The 20281-nt window shown below is 30.9% G+C and overlaps 2 protein-coding genes and 1 long non-coding RNA gene across 5 annotated transcripts in view; 1 reads left to right on the top strand and 2 right to left on the bottom strand.

The window, feature by feature from the left end:
• Window positions 1–14605, bottom strand: part of LOC129912451 (mediator of RNA polymerase II transcription subunit 13) — a 58428-nt gene extending 43823 nt beyond the window's left edge. For 2 of the 3 annotated variants that reach the window (XM_055990684.1, XM_055990683.1), the window contains exon 1: window positions 11934–14605. In XM_055990684.1, the coding sequence (XP_055846659.1) occupies window positions 11934–12002 (69 nt within the window). In that variant the 5' untranslated portion in view covers window positions 12003–14605. The remainder of the gene's footprint in view (window positions 1–11933) is intronic. The other variant, XM_055990685.1, reaches the window with a different exon arrangement.
• LOC129912453 (uncharacterized) lies at window positions 153–4790 on the bottom strand. The gene is made up of 2 exons (XR_008771828.1): window positions 2864–4790; window positions 153–2591 (listed from the first exon to the last, which is right to left on the bottom strand). It is a non-coding gene; the product is annotated as an uncharacterized LOC129912453 (long non-coding RNA).
• Window positions 14606–16390: 1785 nt separating the features above from the next.
• Window positions 16391–19641, top strand: LOC129908924 (uncharacterized). Its single transcript, XM_055985762.1, has 4 exons — window positions 16391–16524; window positions 16942–17051; window positions 19057–19259; window positions 19323–19641. The coding sequence occupies exons 1-4, from the start codon at window positions 16465–16467 to the stop codon at window positions 19556–19558; spliced, it is 609 nt and encodes a 202-aa protein (XP_055841737.1). The 5' UTR covers window positions 16391–16464; the 3' UTR covers window positions 19559–19641.
• The last annotated feature ends 640 nt before the right edge of the window (window positions 19642–20281 follow it).

Below are 20281 nucleotides of genomic sequence, written 5' to 3' on the forward strand. Positions count from 1 at the left end.
CATGTTTCAATAATAAAACAAACAAAAAAACAAAAACAAAAAACAACAGAAAAATAAAGTTAATTATTGTTGCGGCTGGTTGACCGCCAATGTTCTACTTGGATTTAAGGTCATGCTGCTGCTATATTTCGTTTTTTGCATTTTAAGTTAAGTTTTTTTTTTTTCATTTTGTAAATAAATTTAATGCAGTGTTTTAATTTTTTTTAGAAGAGATCGTGTTTGAAAATGAAAAATACATCAAGCGAATAGGTTGGGTGGGCTGCTATGTACATACCTACATACATTAGCGAGAGAATATTGACCCTGGTATTTTGTAAATGGATGGGGCGACAGGTATAAGGGCATTGAATTAGCAGACTTGCTTTTTTTTATATAGGTTGATTGGATGAATGTTATAGGTCATTAAGAAAAAGAGAAATTAAAAACGCATTAAACCGGTCTGGAATTGTTTTTTAGCTCATATTTGTTTAGATAGACGATTGCATGTTATAATTGTGACTTGAAAAACAAAGTTATTGATCGGTTTAATATTAATCATTCAGGGTGGATAATACCAATAACATGTAGTTGAGTAAAATGCGTTAAACGAGATATAGCGTGGATCCTTACATAACAAGAAACTGAATACAAACAGAACTATTTCTTTTTTTAATTTTAACCCTTTGTCTGTGCTAGAGGAAAATTATAGTTAGTCTCTAAACCTTATCAATAAAATATGAATCACACACATACATCCGTTCAACAAAGAAATAGAACCGAACAGAGCTCTATTGTGCCTATTTTTCTGTTCCGAAAAATCAAGAACTCAGTCATTGAACAGACTTAATTTCAAATATAAATCTGTCATTTTGACTGCTTGTTGTTGACAACTATCATTTTCAGAGACATTTTAAAATGGATGCGTTCACATGCTTACATGTTGATTGGAGTATAACAGTTTACACTGTTTACATTGGAGTTAAGGTTCATTGTCAAAGAAAAGTTTTTCAATCAATTTTTTTCTTGTTTTCGACGTCTAATGGTCTTAAAATTTAGAAAGTCGTATCCTATTTAAGTCTCAAGGAATAAATAAAACATTGTTTTCAAGTCTTCTTACTAACAAAGGCGACATTTGACGTTTACAGATTGGATTTTTACTGAATGCTGTAATTTCGTTTTTCAGTTTCGAAATGTATGGTGTTGTGATAAGAGCATTTAGGATTGAAAAAAGCTGCCATGAAGTTATGCTTCTTACTCACAGAGACTCATTTTTATCAAAACTTTTTTCGTACTCATGTATTAAAATATGTAGGTAAATGTCATTTTGACGTTTGTCAAAAAGTAAATTTTCACTCTGATAAAAACGACGGAAAAGAAGTATAACTTCAAAAAATACCTTCAATAAGGGATTTTTTTGTTTTGCTGTAATGCTGCAGTTCAAAATCGGGTTTAGATCTGGGCTATTAATTTAAGATAAGAAGAACGGGCGAAGTTCGGTATGGTAGAAAAGTAATAAAAAGGGTATGTTACGAAATTGAGGAAGGAAGTGTTTGGAAAATAAGGAAAGAAATGTAATGCAATCCAGTCCAATATAATTCAGATTCCAATTCCAACTGCGAACACATGCATAAGTTTTCTTGAAAGTTCAATTGCCTGCTGAAAACGTTACAGTTCTATGTAATTATCTTTCATTAATCTGATGACATTAAATAAAAAAAAAATAAAGTACATAGTTTCTCAATACTGACATTTCATATTATTTACAACACTTATTTCAATGCTATTATCTGACATATCATTTGACAATCATTATCTCTCTCTAAAAACAAACAACAACATTTCCAAATTTACAACGCAATATCTTTACGTAGTTTAAGCACGCAACAGCATTACTAATCACCCCTTGTATATAGTACAGCGAATAATAACTTCGATTACACTTGATTTAAAACGCATTGTAAATGAGAGACAGAAGATATCTCCATATTTATTAGCAACAAAAAGCTATATTTTCATTACCCAAGCAAAAAAAAAAAAAACAAAAAACAAAACAAAACTTGTGACGTCTCTTTAAGTCATTACGTAAAACAAAACAAAAAAAAAACAGATAATTTAATGCAACTTCTCCCAGTCATTGCCAAATGCGCGTTGGTCGTTGCAGTTGCATTTTTACAGTCACCAGCATCATCAACAACAAAATGAAATGAAAGAATTACAAAAACAACGACAAACACAAAAATAATAACAACAACAACAAACAATATTTTGAAGGCAGCTTGATGAGTTTCTCCTTTGGTTTGCTTCTAGCTATTGTTCGAATTCGTACCGAAGCGCTTTCGCAGGAATCACCACGAGCACAACGACGACGATATTGCAATGGAACTTGAATAAAAAAAACACAACGATGAGAGCGAGGAGAGCAAATTTCCACTTCGTTTACTTTGATTTCTTCCCTTTTTTCTATGCATTGCAGCTCAATTTTTTTTTTTTTTTTTTTGCTATTCTTATTTTGGTTGTGATGATGATGATGGGAGCTTTTTTATGTTTTGGTGTTGTTGTATCCTCTATTCCTCTCACTTCCTTTATTTGCACTTCTACTTACCTAGAGCCACCTACCCATAAACAAAAAATACCAAGACTGGAAAATTTCGTACGTCTTCCCCCCCCAAAACCCTTTTGTGTGCAGTGTTGTCTGTGAATATATGTGAAAGCCACCACGTTGGTAAATGACGTTAACACGCACACATTTATAGATTCACGACATTCACCACACATCCAACACGAACACAACGATAGATTGACGACATTCACCACATCTCGCAGCTTGTAGGCAAACGTCATTAGACCGCTCAGTTTCCAGTCTTGGTATTTTTTGTTTATGCACCTACCTTCATCAGAATGTACCTACACGACGAGAGTATAGATAGACAGAGAATAGGGACTTTTTCTTTGTTTTGGCCGGTAGTGAGGTGTTTATTTCGTTATTTACGTGTTTATCTTTTGTAATCCTTTCTTCTTGTTTACTCGGAACAAAATTCCATAAATTTGTTTAAAAAAAAATAAAGAAAAATATTGTAAATTTTATGAACCTAGATGAGCAGAGCGGAATAAATAAGAATTGAAATTGAGAGAGCGATGCAAGTTAAAGAAAAACGGAAACCTAATGACAACGACCTCATCTCATAATCATCATTATAATTATATACACACAAATGTAGGTAGATTTGTACATGTGTATATGATGGATGAAGCAACACACATTCATGCACACATCATCACATCACATCGCCCTCCTGTTATGGTTAGGCTTTTTCAACTTTTGCCATGCGTCGTCAGTTCACGAATATGTAAGGAGCAACAAAAAAAAATAAAAATAATAATATAAGAAACAAGTGGTAAGCGAAATAATGTAGATATATAATACATGATGTGAATATGATAGAAAACAAATTTTTGAAAAAAATGTAGGTACTGTGTGGATACGATGAGTATTATGTTGGTAGCACAGGTAGGTATAGATTTGAGGAAAATATAAAGCAAAGCACTTGTTTGTTATATTTTCTCAGGTGGAATATAATGTGTCGAATCTTTAGTGTTCAAGTCAGCAAACCTTAAAAGATGAACATCGCACTTTGTGTGGGGAAAAATATTGCAAGTTTTTTTTATTTGCACCTATGTATCTTCTTTATGAATATGAATAGATTTTGTTTTGGTTTTGATTTGATTTAGGTACCTACAAAATGCACGTTAGAATATGAAACTTTAGATTGACGTTTAAAACTGTCAGAGATTTGCTTTGTTTTCATATTAGAAGGTGAAATGGATGTTGTGATTAATTAAAGAGTCTCGATGAAACTTAATTTTTTGGAAAGCTTGGGATTCAATTTAAAATTTATGATTTTTGGATTATAATTTGCTTTCATTGCAAAAAAGCGTCAGAAAGTTACTTCTTTCCCGGCAGCGTTTGGGTACGAGTGAAAATTTACTTTTTGACATGTAAAAATGACATTTACCTACATTAACTAACCCAGCGTAAAATTGAATTATTATGGTGTGAAGGTACTAAATTTTAAAAGACATACTCAAACGAGTTCGAAAAAAGTTGATAAGGGTGAATTTCTATGTTATAATAGTAAGAAAATTTTCGAATCCATCAAAATCAGAAGTGCCCAAAATGACAGGTGCAAAGTTAAAAAAAAAAGTAAATAAAAGACGTTATTTTTATAATAAATACATAGGTACCTACTTTGATTTAGGTAGATTTTATCAATTTGTTTACTAACATTTGACAGCTGTTTAATGAAAGGTATGTACGTATTTGATTTGTTTTTGAATTTATATTTCTTTGCCGACGGGTGCTTTTATTTATTTGTTAAAACTGTTTTGTATAACATTCATACATATATGTTTTGGGATCTTTTTTATAGAATTTTTTCACAAACCCTTCAGCACTTGTCCAAAAAAAAAAGACAAAAACAAGAGCAAAATAATATTTTTTTAAAAGAAATTCTACTTTTTGTTTTATTTCACATAAAGAATAACATGTATTTGATCACTGTTCGCTGAACGTTCTCATCAAAATACTAAATCTGAACGCACCCAAATTAAAAATCGATTCCGCTCTCATCCCTGAAATAGTCGAGTTCATTTGTTCATTTGGATGGGGTAGACTACTCATGAGTAGAAATCTATTACAATAACTAGACATTTGTATCTAATCGAGCAACTGACTTTGTGTGGATTGTAGTACCTACTCGATCTACTAATCATCTACTCATGAGTAGAAACGAACGCGGCTAATAAAAGCCTGTTTCGACTAGAGCTCACTAGATAGCAAAAAATTTCCCCCCACTTAACTGAAAGTGTGGACGAATAGCATGCTGGTCAACAATAAAAAAAAAAAAAAAAAAAAAAAACAGTGTGGATCAACATAATGTGGACGCTGCTTTATAATATCTACATTTTCGTTAATTCTAAAAAGGAAAATTTTGAAATTTGGCTATTGGTAATATAAATACCAGTAGATTACCACACCGTCACCGCATGAGTGTCTGTCGGTATAGTTACAATCAAACCGTATAGTAACAATCAAACCTCGAGTGATGAAGAAACTCAAGTGTGCACTGGGCCTTAAATGACCATGACGACCTTTCAAACATCTTTTTCAAAGGTCAACCTTTATCGGGAATCCTTTATTTATCTAATGGTAAATAATATTTTCTCCTTTCAATTCCTACAACTCTGTTTGGTTGACATTAACATTTTTATCAATTGTATTTATATAAAGAGATATTTCCAATGACAAAAGAGAGAGAAAAAACAAGAGAGAAATATCATTTCTCCCGGTTGCAAATCTTCTACCAAAAAAAAAAAAAAAAAAAACTAACCAATGACCTATGATGTTGTTTAGATATAAATGTAGGTACTTATTATGTTCTACTTCTCGCATCGCACAGCGCTAAGAACAAGAAAGACCTACATAAAAGTAAATCTTCACCAAGCGAATTAAATAAAAAACAATACACAGAAAATATAAAATAAAATTGAAAAAGAAAATAGGTAAAAAGAATAAAATGCTAAAAACGTATACCTCGTAGAGACGTAAATAGAAATAATATTTATTCATTGTGTACATCACCTTCGCAGTTGTCGTATACGTTGGTGTGCCATACCAATGGAAATACTAAAATACAAAATACCCCAGCAATATAAAAATTAAAAAAAAAAAAAATTAAAACGAAAAGCCACCTTGGGTAAATGAGTATGGAGATTGAAAATGAGTAGTCTACGTATGGCACACATCAAACAAAATAAACAAACATACCCACATACGTACCTACCCTACCCATGAAAAAAAAAAAAAAAAACAAACAAACAGATCTTCGATGCACCCTTAGTTTTATTTAACGATTATGATTGAGCGATGTAACTTTTACCTAGATTTCCTCATCTCTCTTAACTTCTAAGGGTGGATTAATCAAACATATTTTTTTGAAAGTAATGAAATCGGAATAATATTTCAACACTGATTGTTATCATCTTTGAGTACCTAATCGAAATAATACCTACCACACTTCCTCTTGGCTTTATTTGCTATTTGTTTCTTTTTTTTTTACATAAAAACCGGTACAACAACAGACAGAACCTGAAAAAATATAATTCCACTGTTTAGTTTTGTTTCCTTTTTGATTTTTGTATTCTTCAAGAATAGAGGTTTTGTTGTAGTAGGATTGGTAGAATATGGTATACAAAAGGCGCACAAGCAATGAAAATGTAGCGCCGCATTATTAGGTTCGTAGGTACGTACGACGAGTTGTAATAAGCCAAACCATATTTGCTTTGGGGATTTTCCACCCAGAGAATTCAATGTCAAAATATATGTATAATACACACATTTTTGTTCTGCCTACTCTACACAGGTAAAATCAAATACCTACCTACATAGGTATATCTATTTATTTTTTAAGCTTAATTAGCAAAAATAGTTTTTAAGTAGGTATTTTGTTGTAAAACTAACCAAATACATAGATAGAGAATACGCAAATCATTGTCAAAATTGAGATAACGGTTTTCCGTGTTGAAAAATTACGTCTTCATTCAATTCAAACGTCACACAGATTATTGACATTGGCAACACTTATCTGATATGTTGCCTTTGCCTTGTCTCTTCTCAATTTTCGGTTGTGTGTGTTTGTGTTTTCGTTAAGTGCGCGGGTGTGAGTTATGATGAGACATGAGAGCAAAACATGATGACTTTAAAATACAAACACATACACACAACAAATATGATATTGATGTTTTTTTTGTTTTTATTGTAAGATAACCTTATCAGTATTTATTTGATTTTTTTTTTTTGTCAAATTAATAATTTAATTACGTAGGTCAGTCGTTTTGGATTCTCACTAGTTTATTTTGATTTTTTTTATTTACATTTTATTTCATTACCGCGAAGAGCAATCTTATCTCCAATTTGTATAGAAATACAAATTTGATAGATAATTGGATGGCTAGGTATTTGAAATTCTTAAACATGTTTGAACGGGGAATTTTTGAAAAGGGAAATTTTTGTATGGAATTATTTAATGACGCACATGAAGACTCAGAATGTTGTTTTGGTATTTTATATTTTTGTTTGGGGTTTCTCACGCAGGAAATCCTGATTCTAAACGAACTGTCAATTACATTAGAGTTATTTTTAATTTAAAAAAAAACTCAATTTACCCTTAATGGATAAACGAGGTTGGCGAAGCCAAAACAAGAGTCTGTTTATACTTCTCACTCATAGAAATTGATTTCTATGAAAACTTTTTTGGTACTCGTGTGAACATGCCTTTAAAAATTTAGTACATTCATACCATATTTATTCGATGTAATCGATACGTCATTTTGACATCTGTCAAAAAGTAAATGTTCACTCTGATACAAACGCCGTAAGAGAAGTATAACTTCAAAAATCTTAAAAACCCGAAAAATGGGCAATTACTAAACTGTTAGATTCCAGATTCCTACGGAAGATTACTTTGATACTAGAAAATTGGCTGTGACAAGTTCATAAACCAAAATTCTAACTAAATTCTTAAATCCTAATAAAATGAAGTTTGGCAACACCATACTATTTGTATTTTTATTACCAGAGCTGCCTACTCATAGTTATATAGAGCGAAAAACACTCGAGAGTATTATGAAGTAGTTAGGATACAACAAATAATATGAATTCACTTTTTGCTTTGCTTTATTGTGTGCTCTGATGATGATGTCGTCATTGTAGGTGCTTGCTTACCATACCCAGCTGCATGTTTTTTTCTGCTGTGTGTGCGGCGAACTTAGTTTGTAATTATTCAAAGAAAGAAAAACAACAACAAAAAAAAAAACAACCAAAGACGAGAAAAAGAATGAAGAGCAAAATCAAGTAAAATGACTTTTTTTTCAACATCGCTTGTGTTGTCGTTGTGTCGTTTCTTTCTTGCGTCGTTTACCCGGCCTCCTATCTACCCAGACAAGGTAAAACACCATCGACAACAAAATTCATTATGTCCGGTAGGAAAGTTCCTGTTATTCACCTTACTACATTTTATACCTGTTTTTGTTTTCTTTTTCTTTTTCTTTTTTTTTTTTTCATATTTTTATTTTATTTAATTTTCTTTTTGTCTTCCGTTTTGCTTAGAAAGAAAATTAATGTATATTTTTATTTGACTATGTAGTTTCTAGATTTATTTAAAATATTGCATCACAAGTATTTTTTTTTTTTTTGTATTGTACTTTTGGCAGCCACCTGTCAAAAATAAGAGATTATTAATATAAAAAAAATATTTTGTCAATGACGTTTGCTTCTAAAGTGGGTCAGTATAACTTCTTCTATAACAATTTGCTTTCATTTGCTTATTTTTACGAATAAGACAGTTGGTTAATGAAAAAAAAAATAAATAGACCGAAATCTAGGTTAACTTTAAAGTTTACTAATAAAGCTTTATAGTGTGTAAATGAGTTTTTTTTTTTTCTTTTTCTTCAATTTTATAACGGTCCTCTAGGCTATTTTGCTATTTTTTTTGTAATTAAGGAAGTATCTTCCAACTGTATCTGATATTGTCTTGTTTTTTTTTTTTAATTTTATTTAGCCATAAACGGTTCGGAATTTTTGAATTTTTGTATTTATAAATTGGTGGGTTATGTATTACTTAGCGTGATGAGCAACGTCACAAAATCAAGGTAATTTCTCATAAAACAGATAAATGCTTCACCTTTTTCTTTGCCAGGTTGTACGGCTTGATTCCCTCATAGCCTTCGTCTCCATAAAATTGATGTCAGTAGAAGACGACGCCAAAATATCCCTTTGTAATCTCTAACTACCGACTTTATATGTATAACTGGATACGAGATGTTAGTCAATCTGATATTTATTTCCACCACTTCTTATGATAAGGTGTCATTTTTGTTTTATGGACATGGTATTTAACACTGTAAGACCATGAACACGTTTAGAATTTCTTCTATAGTAGGATTTCTAGCTTTAGCTTCGTATCAAACACCAACATGACATCCCTCAGACTTTGTTGCCATTCCCGACATATCCATTCAAATCTCACTCACAATCAAAAGCTCATCCTTTGGATTGTTTTAAAGAGCTTGTAAAAGTCTAACCAAAATGCATCTCCACCTATTCACATGGAATTTGGGGAGTATAAACACTTACAGTATTCCAAATCCTTCCTTGCAGCACCAGTTTTAGAGACATCAAACGGTCACTAGACTGCGAAATAGCCAAAACCTTTCCAAGTAGCTTTTGCGCAAGATTGACACTAATTCCGTTTCTACATACCTACCTTGCTCTATCCCGTAGTTGAACATAGTGTATTTCCAGTGTTTCGTAATTTTGTTTTTCTTGGACGCAAAAGATGTTCACTTGATTTCTCTTCATCATCTCTTTCAATTCACTACTTCCGTTCATACTTCCAACGTTACAACTCACGCCTCAAAATTTTCTGCTAATCTCTTGCATTAATTTGCTAGACCCAAGAATCCATAAAGCTATAAACCGATAATTTCTAATCGATCTAGGACCAGAGTATACGTACTGTCTGGCGGGGTAGTATTGCTTGTATTACAAAATGCTTCCATATTGCATGCAAATTTCTTCAAAACTTCCGCAATTATTCGCAATTTTTCGGCGCTGACATGGTTCTGTTTTATTATAAAGAATTTGATCAATTGATTTTAAATTAATTATTAAGTATGTTAAATGGGCTTTTTGATATGTTATTTTGTGAGGAATTAATAAAAACAAATTGATCAATTTTAAAACTTTTCCCGACGTTTCGTTGGTTATTTTTCAAGGGTTATTTTTATTGGACCTATAACATTTAGTAATACTTGAATTTTCTAGTTTTTTGTTATAGATTTTGTATGATAGTAAGTGCTGTTAACATTTGTATTTTATAGGTATATGAAATCCTTATGGGACATTTAAAATTTAATAATTTAACATTTATATTGCACTTTTATATATACTTTTTTGGTTCTGTTTTGCTTTTTGATCGTATTTTACTACGCCTTACCCAAGGACTTGCATACACGCTTTATTCAAAGCTCTTAGATGTTATTGTGCGTCGATACGCCCACCTTGATGGTTTTTGCCTAGATGTGATGTTTCTCGTTATAGACCTCTACTCTGAATACTCATAGAAAGTTTTCACCAAGTAGGTAGGTAGTTCAGTAGGTACCTACAAAGTTAACTTTAAAAAATGCCAGAAACTGAAAACTTTTTTTCCCTATTGGACAAAAAATCCCAAACAAATCGATGTCTACTGAATTAATTTATCATAAGAATAACACAAATGTTAGGTAATTCGTTTTGATATTTAAATATAGTGCCTCTACCTTCCTCCCCATCTTCTCTAAGAATGGTACCGGTATGTAATATGTAAGCCTATCTACATAAACCATAGCAAAATTTACTTATATAGGAAGGTATTTACTCTACTATGTACCTACCTACCTGCCTATAAATTTATTTAATAAAACACACAAAACAAAGCTTAAAAAGTTTTTCCGCTTTCATCATACCTACTTACAAATAGATACCATCCTACCTACAATATCTAACCATCTGATGATATTCACCTATTCACCAAAATCATACCAATATCACCAAGAGAACAAAACCAATATAAAGATTTAATTAAATTTCTCTCCTCCCTGTTTATGTTTACAAATACCATTCTATACATTATATTCTTTTATCATAGGACTTAATCTTTATTAATTAAAAACCTATACCTATAATTTTTGAAGTAAATTTTATGTCACCACCAAATTACCCAAATTATTTTTGTTTCATATCTTCTTTATTTTTCAACTAAACAGTTACTATATCGTGTAGGTACCTACATCGTACTGCTGCCTACTACATTATTCCTAGTTACTGTTTTCTTCTATTTTCTCTTTTCATTCTCTCTTCTGCTGTCTTTTCTTATTTTTTCCTATCAGCAAATCTCCACAATATAGAAATCATTCCCAACTAAACATCATACATCTATTACTGCATTTTCTTCTTTTTATTTTTCAAATGAAACTGGATCCATGGAGAAGAAAAGAATTTACAAAACTTTTTCTCAATATTTTTATTAGTTTATTACATTTTAGATTTTAGTTTTTTTTTTTTTTATTAAGATTGTGTGATAAGATAGGCTTGTTTGCTATGAAATAGCCTACTCATTTAAGGAAGTTCTGCAAAGTAATAGTTCAGGAGAGTTATGATTTCTAGCTAGTTAAACTTTACTATCTTCCGGAATAAAAATAAACAACACAAACATACCTACCTACTAAAACTTAGGTTAGTTCGTGTACTTTAAACAACTTTTGTATGTATTCTGCGTGCAAATCCGTTAAAATCTGGATTGACATTTCCCAAAATTTCATCTAGATTAAATAAATGGACGATTTAAAATTGATCTATACCTATAACAAAGATTGTACTAGATGTATAGGTGAAATCAAACAGGACTAGATAATGTCCTGTCACTAAACAACATTGAACAAAATAATTCTAACAAGATCTAGTTAGGTATCTCCTCAATTTCATGTTCGAAAGTGAAAATTCTTGACATTTCAGTTTATAACATGATATTGTGTTGGTTGTTATCCCCCACAAAAAAAAATTCTTGTTATGTTAATATATAATTCGAAAAGAAATTATGTTCTGTATGGAGACGACGGGGAGTATGGATTTTCAGGTTACGATAGAATAGATAGAAGTAAAAAAGAAAAAAAATTAAAAATGTATGCGAGTTTTTATTTCTTCTCCAAGTGAGCGAGTGAGCAGTGTGTAACTATATTGTACTAGTGTTAGTGCAAAAATATTGGTACCTCTCTATACCCAACTTGACGATATACTCAGAAATGGGGGATACAACAGAGAAACAAAAAGAAAAATATAAAAATTCATTCTATATATTTACCAAGGCAAAGAAGTTTGTATGGCAATCCTCCAAACTTGCGCCGTTAGTCTGGTGATTTTGATGCGTCATAGTTGGTATATTTCACACCTCATTTTCATTTTCGAGTGAATTTTAATTCATTTAACTTTTTTTTTTTTACATTTACACACTAAGTTTACACTTTAAATATTTTTTTTTCTTATTTTTTTTAAGTATAAACTTTGTATAAAATAATTATAAGATACAATTTCTTTATTTTCTTTTAACACATCTTTATTTCGGGTAAAAAACACACATATACAAATATAAAGCCAATAACATACTTTATATTCAAGTTGAAATTGAAATAAAAAAAAAATAAATATTATTCACCACACTTTTAAAGACATAATTTTCTTAATCATCATCATCAATTCACTTTAGTAGAAGGAAAAAATATATATAAAAAAAAAAGAGTATCGAAAAAACACACAAACACCCCTTGCAGAGGATTCTTGCTTATTTTTTTTGTATATCCCGTACCGAATATTTTCCTTTTTCTTTCGATTCCTTCTTTGCACACTTCTTTTCTTTTTTATATTGTATTATACCGCCGACGACAATGAACGACACGAGTAAAATATAAGATTATTTTTTTTTTGTATTATCTATATGCATAAAAAAAAAGCAGCAAGTGAGTTTGATGGCACACACTCACACCACTTAAAAACACAACAGAGGGATTCTCGACGAAAGGAGAAAAATTATGAACACTAAAATTTTCCCCACTTTGTGTATTTTGGTTTCTTCGTCACGCAAGAGGGACAGGGAAAAGGAGACGACGAACAAGAAACAACTAGTGCACACGCACTCTCCTTGTTTTTTTTAGGCAACAACGACGGAGAGGGAGACGACGGCAGCGACGAAACGTATATCCATACTTTTTTTCTGTTTCAACTTTTTTGTTTGAATGTGTTGGTTATGGCTTTTACACACTCTGCTCTCTGCTACTGACAAACTGGTAGTACGTAGGTATATATTCTTCTCTCACTTTGTCGAATTTCAATAAATATCCGTAAATTCAATTAAAACAAAAAAATTATCAGTTTTCTTTATGGTGAAAAATTCGTGGCATTATCAATTGGTAGCTCAGATGTCAAAAACTCTTTGTAAATGCTTTTTTTCACCACACTCTGTTATAGTAGAGTTCACCTTACTCTCTACTGCAATAATAGTTTTTTTTTTTATTACAAGATCTTCTATCAGGTTCTGAGTTATATGCTTTGTTGGGGGTTTGGGTGTATACTTGGGATTTTTTTGCATTCACTTTTTTTTATGCCAAAAAAAGAATATAAATTTTTCCCGATTTGTGTGATACCTTCTCACTTTTTCTTACTTCGTTGAAGGAAAAAACTGGCTTGTTTTTTTCCTTTGCTATTTTTCAGCTTACACTTCTCCCCGTTTTCTTTGTACACACACAAACACACAATATTACACACGCACACACACGCAGGCTTCTTTCTTACACATAAAAAGAAGGATGAAAAATAACGCAAAAGAAAAAAAATATGTGGGTTGCTCCGTCTGAACTGACTTTTTTTTCCTTATTATTAAATTTTCGCTGTAAGATGCGTTTTTTTTGCTTTTTGTTTTATTAAATTAAATAATTAAACTTCTGCTCTGGGTTGTGCAATAATAATTTTCACCACGGCTCACAAAAAAATACCACACAGGATTGATTTTTTTTTATTACGGTTTATTTGATAAATGTGCGTTAAATATTGAATCAAAATTCTTGTGAAAGAAATTTCAATTCTAATATATAGTTGGTATAATAGTGTAGTCCGACGATTAAACATCGACACGACGACGTTTGCGAGCGACTGTGGTGATGAAAATGGCGACAATTGAAGATTTTTCTTTAAACCACACACACACTAATAATATGCATATACACATGTAAATATAGAAGTGAATCTTTGTTATTTGAATGCAAGAGTGTTGGCAATATACTTTTATTTATTTCACTGTCACTCCGTGTCCGTGTGTATGTTTAAACAGCGAGTTTTAAAGTTGTATTGTATAAAACGAATCTCCCCACGATTTTCATATGCTGTTGTCTCTTTTCAACACACACACTATACATTTGTTTTCCTTCTTCAACATTTGACTCTGGGAGGAGAAGAGAGTGAAATTTTTATTCAATATTCTCTTTTTTGATGGTTGGGGTTTTTATAACTTTTATATGCTTTTTTATACAAAAAAAAAAGTTCATTAGAAAGTTTGTTCATTTTTTTTCCATAATCTCACAAATATTTTAATGATTTTGCAAAATTTTTATACAAATTTTATGTTATCCTTGGGTATTTATTTTTTTTACGTTTTTTTTTTGTTGCTTTTTCGGCAATGTTATTTTTGATTCACACACGCTTCAAACACATATAAAATTGTTTCAATATATCCACAAGAGAAGAATAAGAGAAAAAAAACACTGAACTAAAAAATTTTTAAATTATTGTTTTTTTTTTTTTCTAAATAACTATTTATCATGTATTTTATATGTTTTTATCTTTAAATGTTTAAATATTAAAATTTGTAAAAAAAATTTTAAGAATTTTGGTTCTGACAAAATATATAATAATTCGCGTTATTTGGAGAAATCTTTTATTAAAGACTATTTCGCCTCGACGGGATTAGCCGCGATGAACCCAAAACTGTTATTCGATTGATTCGAAAATATAAGTGTAGATGTGTCGGTTTCTTTTTCTCGGTTCTGTCGGATACAAAATTGTATATCTTTCTCTTTCTATTGCAAGAGTTTTTTTTGTTCCTTTTCCAACTAATATGGGAAATGACATTGCCTGTGGTTACACTGCGAAGACGTTGGTCGATTGGAATTTTTTTGTATATTTTTTTTTTGTTTTTCTTTTAATTTTTTTGTGAGTGTTCATTTGAAAATGATTCACTTTGAAAAAAATTATAATTATATAAAATTCAGTTGACAACAAAAATACTTGAATATTATTTAAATAGTAAAATATTTTTTTTTAATTTTAGTTTGAATTATTACATGTATCTTTTATTAAATTATTTCTTTTTATTCTACTATAATAGCCCAGTTCCATTGGAGATGGTAGTTTACTCATGAGTAGATCTAGTACTACAAATAACACATGATCTTCTACTCAAGGAGCTATGAAGGTGTAGTTGTACTAGATTTCTACTCATGAGTAAACTATCACCTCCAATGGAACAGGGTTAATACCTTCTCTCTTTTATTGTAGGGGTTCCTTTGGAGGTAGTGGAATACTCATGAGTAGGTGATTATAGTAAACTAGTACTACAAAATGGTAGTACTGGATTTATACTCATAAATCATCTCCAAAGGAACGTAGCCGGTGTTACGTTGTCAAATTTTACTAACGAAACGGGTTGTGTGACTGCCCACATAAACACGACAAAATGGATGTGGGCTATCGCAGTCAGTAGCGTGTTCTGTCATGTCGGTTTAAAAATGTCACGTTGGTTTGGGAGAACCTTCAAAAATCAAAATTGATTAACTCATTTTTAATTAATTAGTTCCCTCATTTAAGCTGTGATAACCGATAATTTTCTTCGCGTTGAGCTGTCATATTTGTAAACTTATATAGGTACATTTTTAAGTTATGCACTTTCGCTGTTTGTCATAGATTAATATGATGGGTTACAAGAAAATTTGAATTTCCGTCAAATAAATTTCGGCAAAAGGTTGAGTTAAAGTCTTGACCACACACGCCTTTTTCTGATCAGAGTCGATTTTATTTCAAAGTCAATCCAAAGTTGCACAAAACAATAATATCCCGAAAATGAGATTTGAGTTTTTCCCAGCCTTTTGTATTGTTCCTTTCAGTATAGCATAGTAATGATACCATTTCTGGAAGCCGCATTTCATGAGTACTCATGCCGACTTTGCACTAGCCGATTTTTGCCGTGCGGCGAAGCTATTCGACTCGTGTGAACGTAAGTCGCAGGTGACTAAATTGACATTCCCCATAGATAAATCGTAGTCGACTTAACCGTGCAACATATCGTGCGGCTGAAATCGACTAGTGAAAAGTAGGCATCATATTCATACTCATGAGTAGATAAAAATGATAATCTAGTACCACCAGCTGCGTTCCTTAATAATAAAAACTCCTTTTTCAATAGAGTAAAAGTAGTTCAAAGTACTAAATAGTATATAAATGTGCCCAAAGGAACGCATCTTTTACCATCTGCTCGGAGAGAATACGAGTTGTCTATCCGGGTTATATCAAAAATTTAATTTAAAAAGTACAAATATTTTTTTTTGTAGAAAAATACTGCACTGTGTTAACGCAGAATTAAATTTCCAATTCAAACACTGATTTCGCCAGTTTTCTCATACATTTGCATTAAAAATCTACCTACACATTCTTATTATATAAAACAAAACATATACTGTCTTCTCTTTCCAACCACCATTTGAAACACTCAAAATCGAAAGAAAATAAAAAATCGTCTTTAAATTTTCACACACTCGCATTAACCCACCAGTGTCTCTTTCACGTTCACGATGGCGGGGCTTGGGCAAGTGAGTTTACGTAAAACGGGTCAACACATTTTCGCACGAAACGTAAGTTTATATGAAAAATGAATTACATAAAAAAAAGAAACCCCTCCGACTAGTGTTTTCGATGAGTTTAAAAGGAAAGAAGTGAATTGTAATTAATAAAGTGAGAATCTATATTTTTTTAAATGTAAATCATAATGAGATAAATTTCAATATTCACCACCACGAGATTTTATACCTATATTGCGAGGTTGAGAGAAGAGATAACAAAAAAATATTTGACAGCTGGTGGTGATTTGACAGTTGTAGTGGTGTAATATTGTAATAAAAGTTATCAACAGCTTCCTTCTATTATATGTGCCGAGATAGGCAGACAAGAATATTTGATCATTGGTTTTTTCATTTTCCTATAAAAACTTTTTATATCGGAAATATTTTTACACACCTATGTACATGAAATATTTTTTCTTTTCGTTTTAGATCTTCATTCGACCAACTGCTTTCTATTCATCCCAAAATAATAAAAAGGGTGGCCCTGCAGCAGTGAGTGCCCGTATTGATTCAGTGGGAAAATCATTGGCCTCTAAAGGGTGTGTATACATAGAAAAAGGAGTAATTGGTATTTTTTGTTTGTATTGTTATGTTGGATAAAACCTGAAAGATGGGGGTACATTTTTACATTAGTGTTGGTATTGCTCCCAAATGAAAAAGTAAAATGAGTGATAAATAGAAGGGGAACAGAAACAACACATCTACACATAGTTAAAACTATGTTTGTGTGTGTGAGTAAGTGAGGAGAAATCATTTTCAGCTGGGTTGGAGAAAAAAATCCCTATTTTTTTTATGAAAAAGCTCACTTCACTTGCTCCAAATTGTTGTTTTTGTAACAAGTTAAAACGATCTTTATGTTGATGTTGACTTTTGACTATTGTTTTTAAAACTAATTTTTCAACTACCTATTAAAAAAAAAGATTTTGTTTGTGTTTACATGAATATCGCTTTGCGTCATTTTTTTATTTTGTTTTTAAATAGGTAGATGAGTAATTTAATTTATAAACAAGAATTGCGATTTTGAAGCAGAAAGCTTGGTGGTTTTTTTTTTATTGAAAATAATTACTAACTGGGATTGGCGTAGGTACCTAGCATTTAATAGATTTAAGAAAAAAGATAGGTAGTTTTAATATTTCTATCAGAATATAGAAAAGATGAAAAAATAAAATAGTAATACAATTTTAAAGTTCAAGTGACCTCAACTCCAAATTTATAAAGCGTTTCGCCCAGGTACGACAGTGGGCTCATCAGTAATAATTTTTATTATTTTTGTTATTTTTTTCTTCGTTATTAAAATAGTAATAGGTAGGCTGATTTTTGGAACGTTTTGAGTCAATCAAAAAAACACCCTTTTAACCATGATATTCTTATAAACACTGTAGACTCTTGCTTCCAATCTCAAAAGTAACATACCTAATTGATGGATTTCAGTAGGATACCATTATTATTACTTAATTTATAAACTTATTCAATTCGTAATACCCAAGCAAAGACAATGGCGCAAAATTTTAAACGATATACCTAGTAGAATGCTAAAGTCATTTTAGTAAGTTACTATGTCAAAAAGCAGACTGATTTTCAAATTATTATCTAAATTACTAAAAGGGCATTAGCATTTTACTAAATCGTTTAAAATTTTGCGCCGGTATTTTTAATAAAATTCGTTAGGGTACCATTTACACCATTGATTTTGTTACTTCCCAAACAAAAAACACCCTTTCACCTAAAATATTTGTATAGACTGTTAAGATTCCTAAATTCTCACTCCGAAGGATACCTTGCTAGGGCCGCGTAGGGTAGAGGTGCCGTATTCCGGCTCTCGATTTCAATCAAGCGTTTTCTATATTCAGCCACCATTTATTGATAAAAGTTTAAAAAATGGAACAAAATAAATACATTTTTGAATCAATTGATGTTACTTATTAATTAATATTCATAAAAATGGTTTTTAAATTCTTAAAAAAAAACCAAAATTTAAACACAAAAAATTCAATGTAATTAAGCTGTACCTAATTAAGACACTAGATGGCCGAAAATAGAAAACAAAGACCGGATATAGGAAAAACGGACTTTTTAATTCCAATTTTTACATTAAATTATTTTTTTGGAACAATTTAAGACATCAGAACAAGAATGGGTTGAGTGCCAAAATGGTAGTTTTGAGCAATAGTCGTTTAAAGAGAGAGATTTAGAAAAAAGATTAAAGATAAAGAAAAAATTAAAAATTTCAAAAATGTCACTTAACCCCTTCTTCTTCTGATGTCTTCAATGATCAACTTTTTTTTTAATTTTACCGAAAAGGAAATAAATTAAGTACACTTTACTCCAAGAATTATTCGAAAACGTTGATATTTCACATTTCTGTGCTTTATTTTATGAGAAAAAAATCCTTACTACTAGCTACTCTACCCTATGTTTTACCTGAAGTTTACTTACTATCACCCAAAAACAAACTACTAGATTGTCTACATTAAAACTGAGAATACCTACATACTTTCGTAAAAAAAAAATATATACTTTATAAAAACCATTTTTTTTTTTTAGTTTTCTTCGACCCTTCAAACCATATGATGCACCCAACGATGCCGTTGACAAAATCAGTGCCATTTGTGCAAGCCTTAACATATCTTCCAAAACAGATTACAAACTTTCCAACTTAGAAGAAAAGTTTAAAATTCTAGATGCTTGTTTCAAAGATTTCAAACATTCAGTACCAAATTCTCAAGTGCATGAGATTAACACTGTTGGTAAGTTTACATATTTAAATAAAATATAAACAAAATTGATAATATTTTTTTTTGTTCTATTAGCTGACGTCATTGAATTCTACAAGTCTTCAGTTGATACAACCGTACCTTTTGATGCGCTGAAAAAAGCCGACTTACCCCCCAATCTACATATTCAGTATGAATATCTTAGGTTTAATCCAGAAACTGATACCAAATTTAATGGACAAACAGCGTTTCCTAAAAGTTCAACTCTTGTTACTGGACTTAAGTATCGTGAGAAATATCCAGGGCATATTGCTAAGCGTTCTTTTCCTTAAAAATGTTTTTTGTTGATGTTAATGGAAAGAATTATAATGTGCTTTGTTTTTTAGAAAAATAAAACTTTATTAAATTTAAATAAGTACCAATGTGTTGAATTTGAATTAAAAAGAAATAACTGTTTTTAAATTCATAATTATGAACGCAAAAAGCGTATTCACCATATTTCGGTTGTTCGATTTTCACTTGTAATACAGGTTCAATTAGGCAAGTAAAATTAAGTCGAGATGACAATCAGGCCGGTCACTGTGGCGTATGTGCAACATTTTTGTTTTGTTTAATTTCGTTTAATTCAACCATTGTTTTTTAAGTTTGCTTTCTGAAAGAAATTTAACAAAATAATAAAAAAAATATAATAGTTGTATAACAAAATTTTCATAAAAAAATCATTCTGTATGCTTTGATCTATCGTTTGTTTTCTACGCTTTTTTTTAAGGTTTCAATTGCAATGAGGAATAACCAATAGGGGCTTGTTTTTTTAAGTCAATTTTGTTTAATTTTCAATGCGAATGCGCAAACCGTAGCGATCGTTTTAAAAATAAAAAATAATCTTTTAATACTTTTTTTGGACCTAATGCATTTTTGCGGGGGTATTTTTTTATTTTTCAATTTTATTTTTTTCCCATACAATGTCGCTCCGGTCTAATGTACATATATTTACAATGATGTTTATTGAGCGAATGGACGAGAAAACGTTCGTCAAAAAAAACCTTTACCTCCCA

This window comes from Episyrphus balteatus, chromosome 2 (assembly GCF_945859705.1).
Source record: "Episyrphus balteatus chromosome 2, idEpiBalt1.1, whole genome shotgun sequence".
NCBI lineage: Eukaryota > Metazoa > Arthropoda > Insecta > Diptera > Syrphidae > Episyrphus > Episyrphus balteatus.

Excerpts from the sequence above, each read along its gene's own strand:
- LOC129908924 (XM_055985762.1), top strand. The coding sequence starts at position 16,465 with ATGGCGGGGCTTGGGCAAGTGAGTTTACGTAAAACGGGTCAACACATT. Across the intron at positions 16,525-16,941 it reads AACACATTTTCGCACGAAAC|ATCTTCATTCGACCAACTGC; the intron begins GTAAGTTTATAT and ends TTTTCGTTTTAG. Across the intron at positions 19,260-19,322 it reads GCATGAGATTAACACTGTTG|CTGACGTCATTGAATTCTAC; the intron begins GTAAGTTTACAT and ends TTGTTCTATTAG.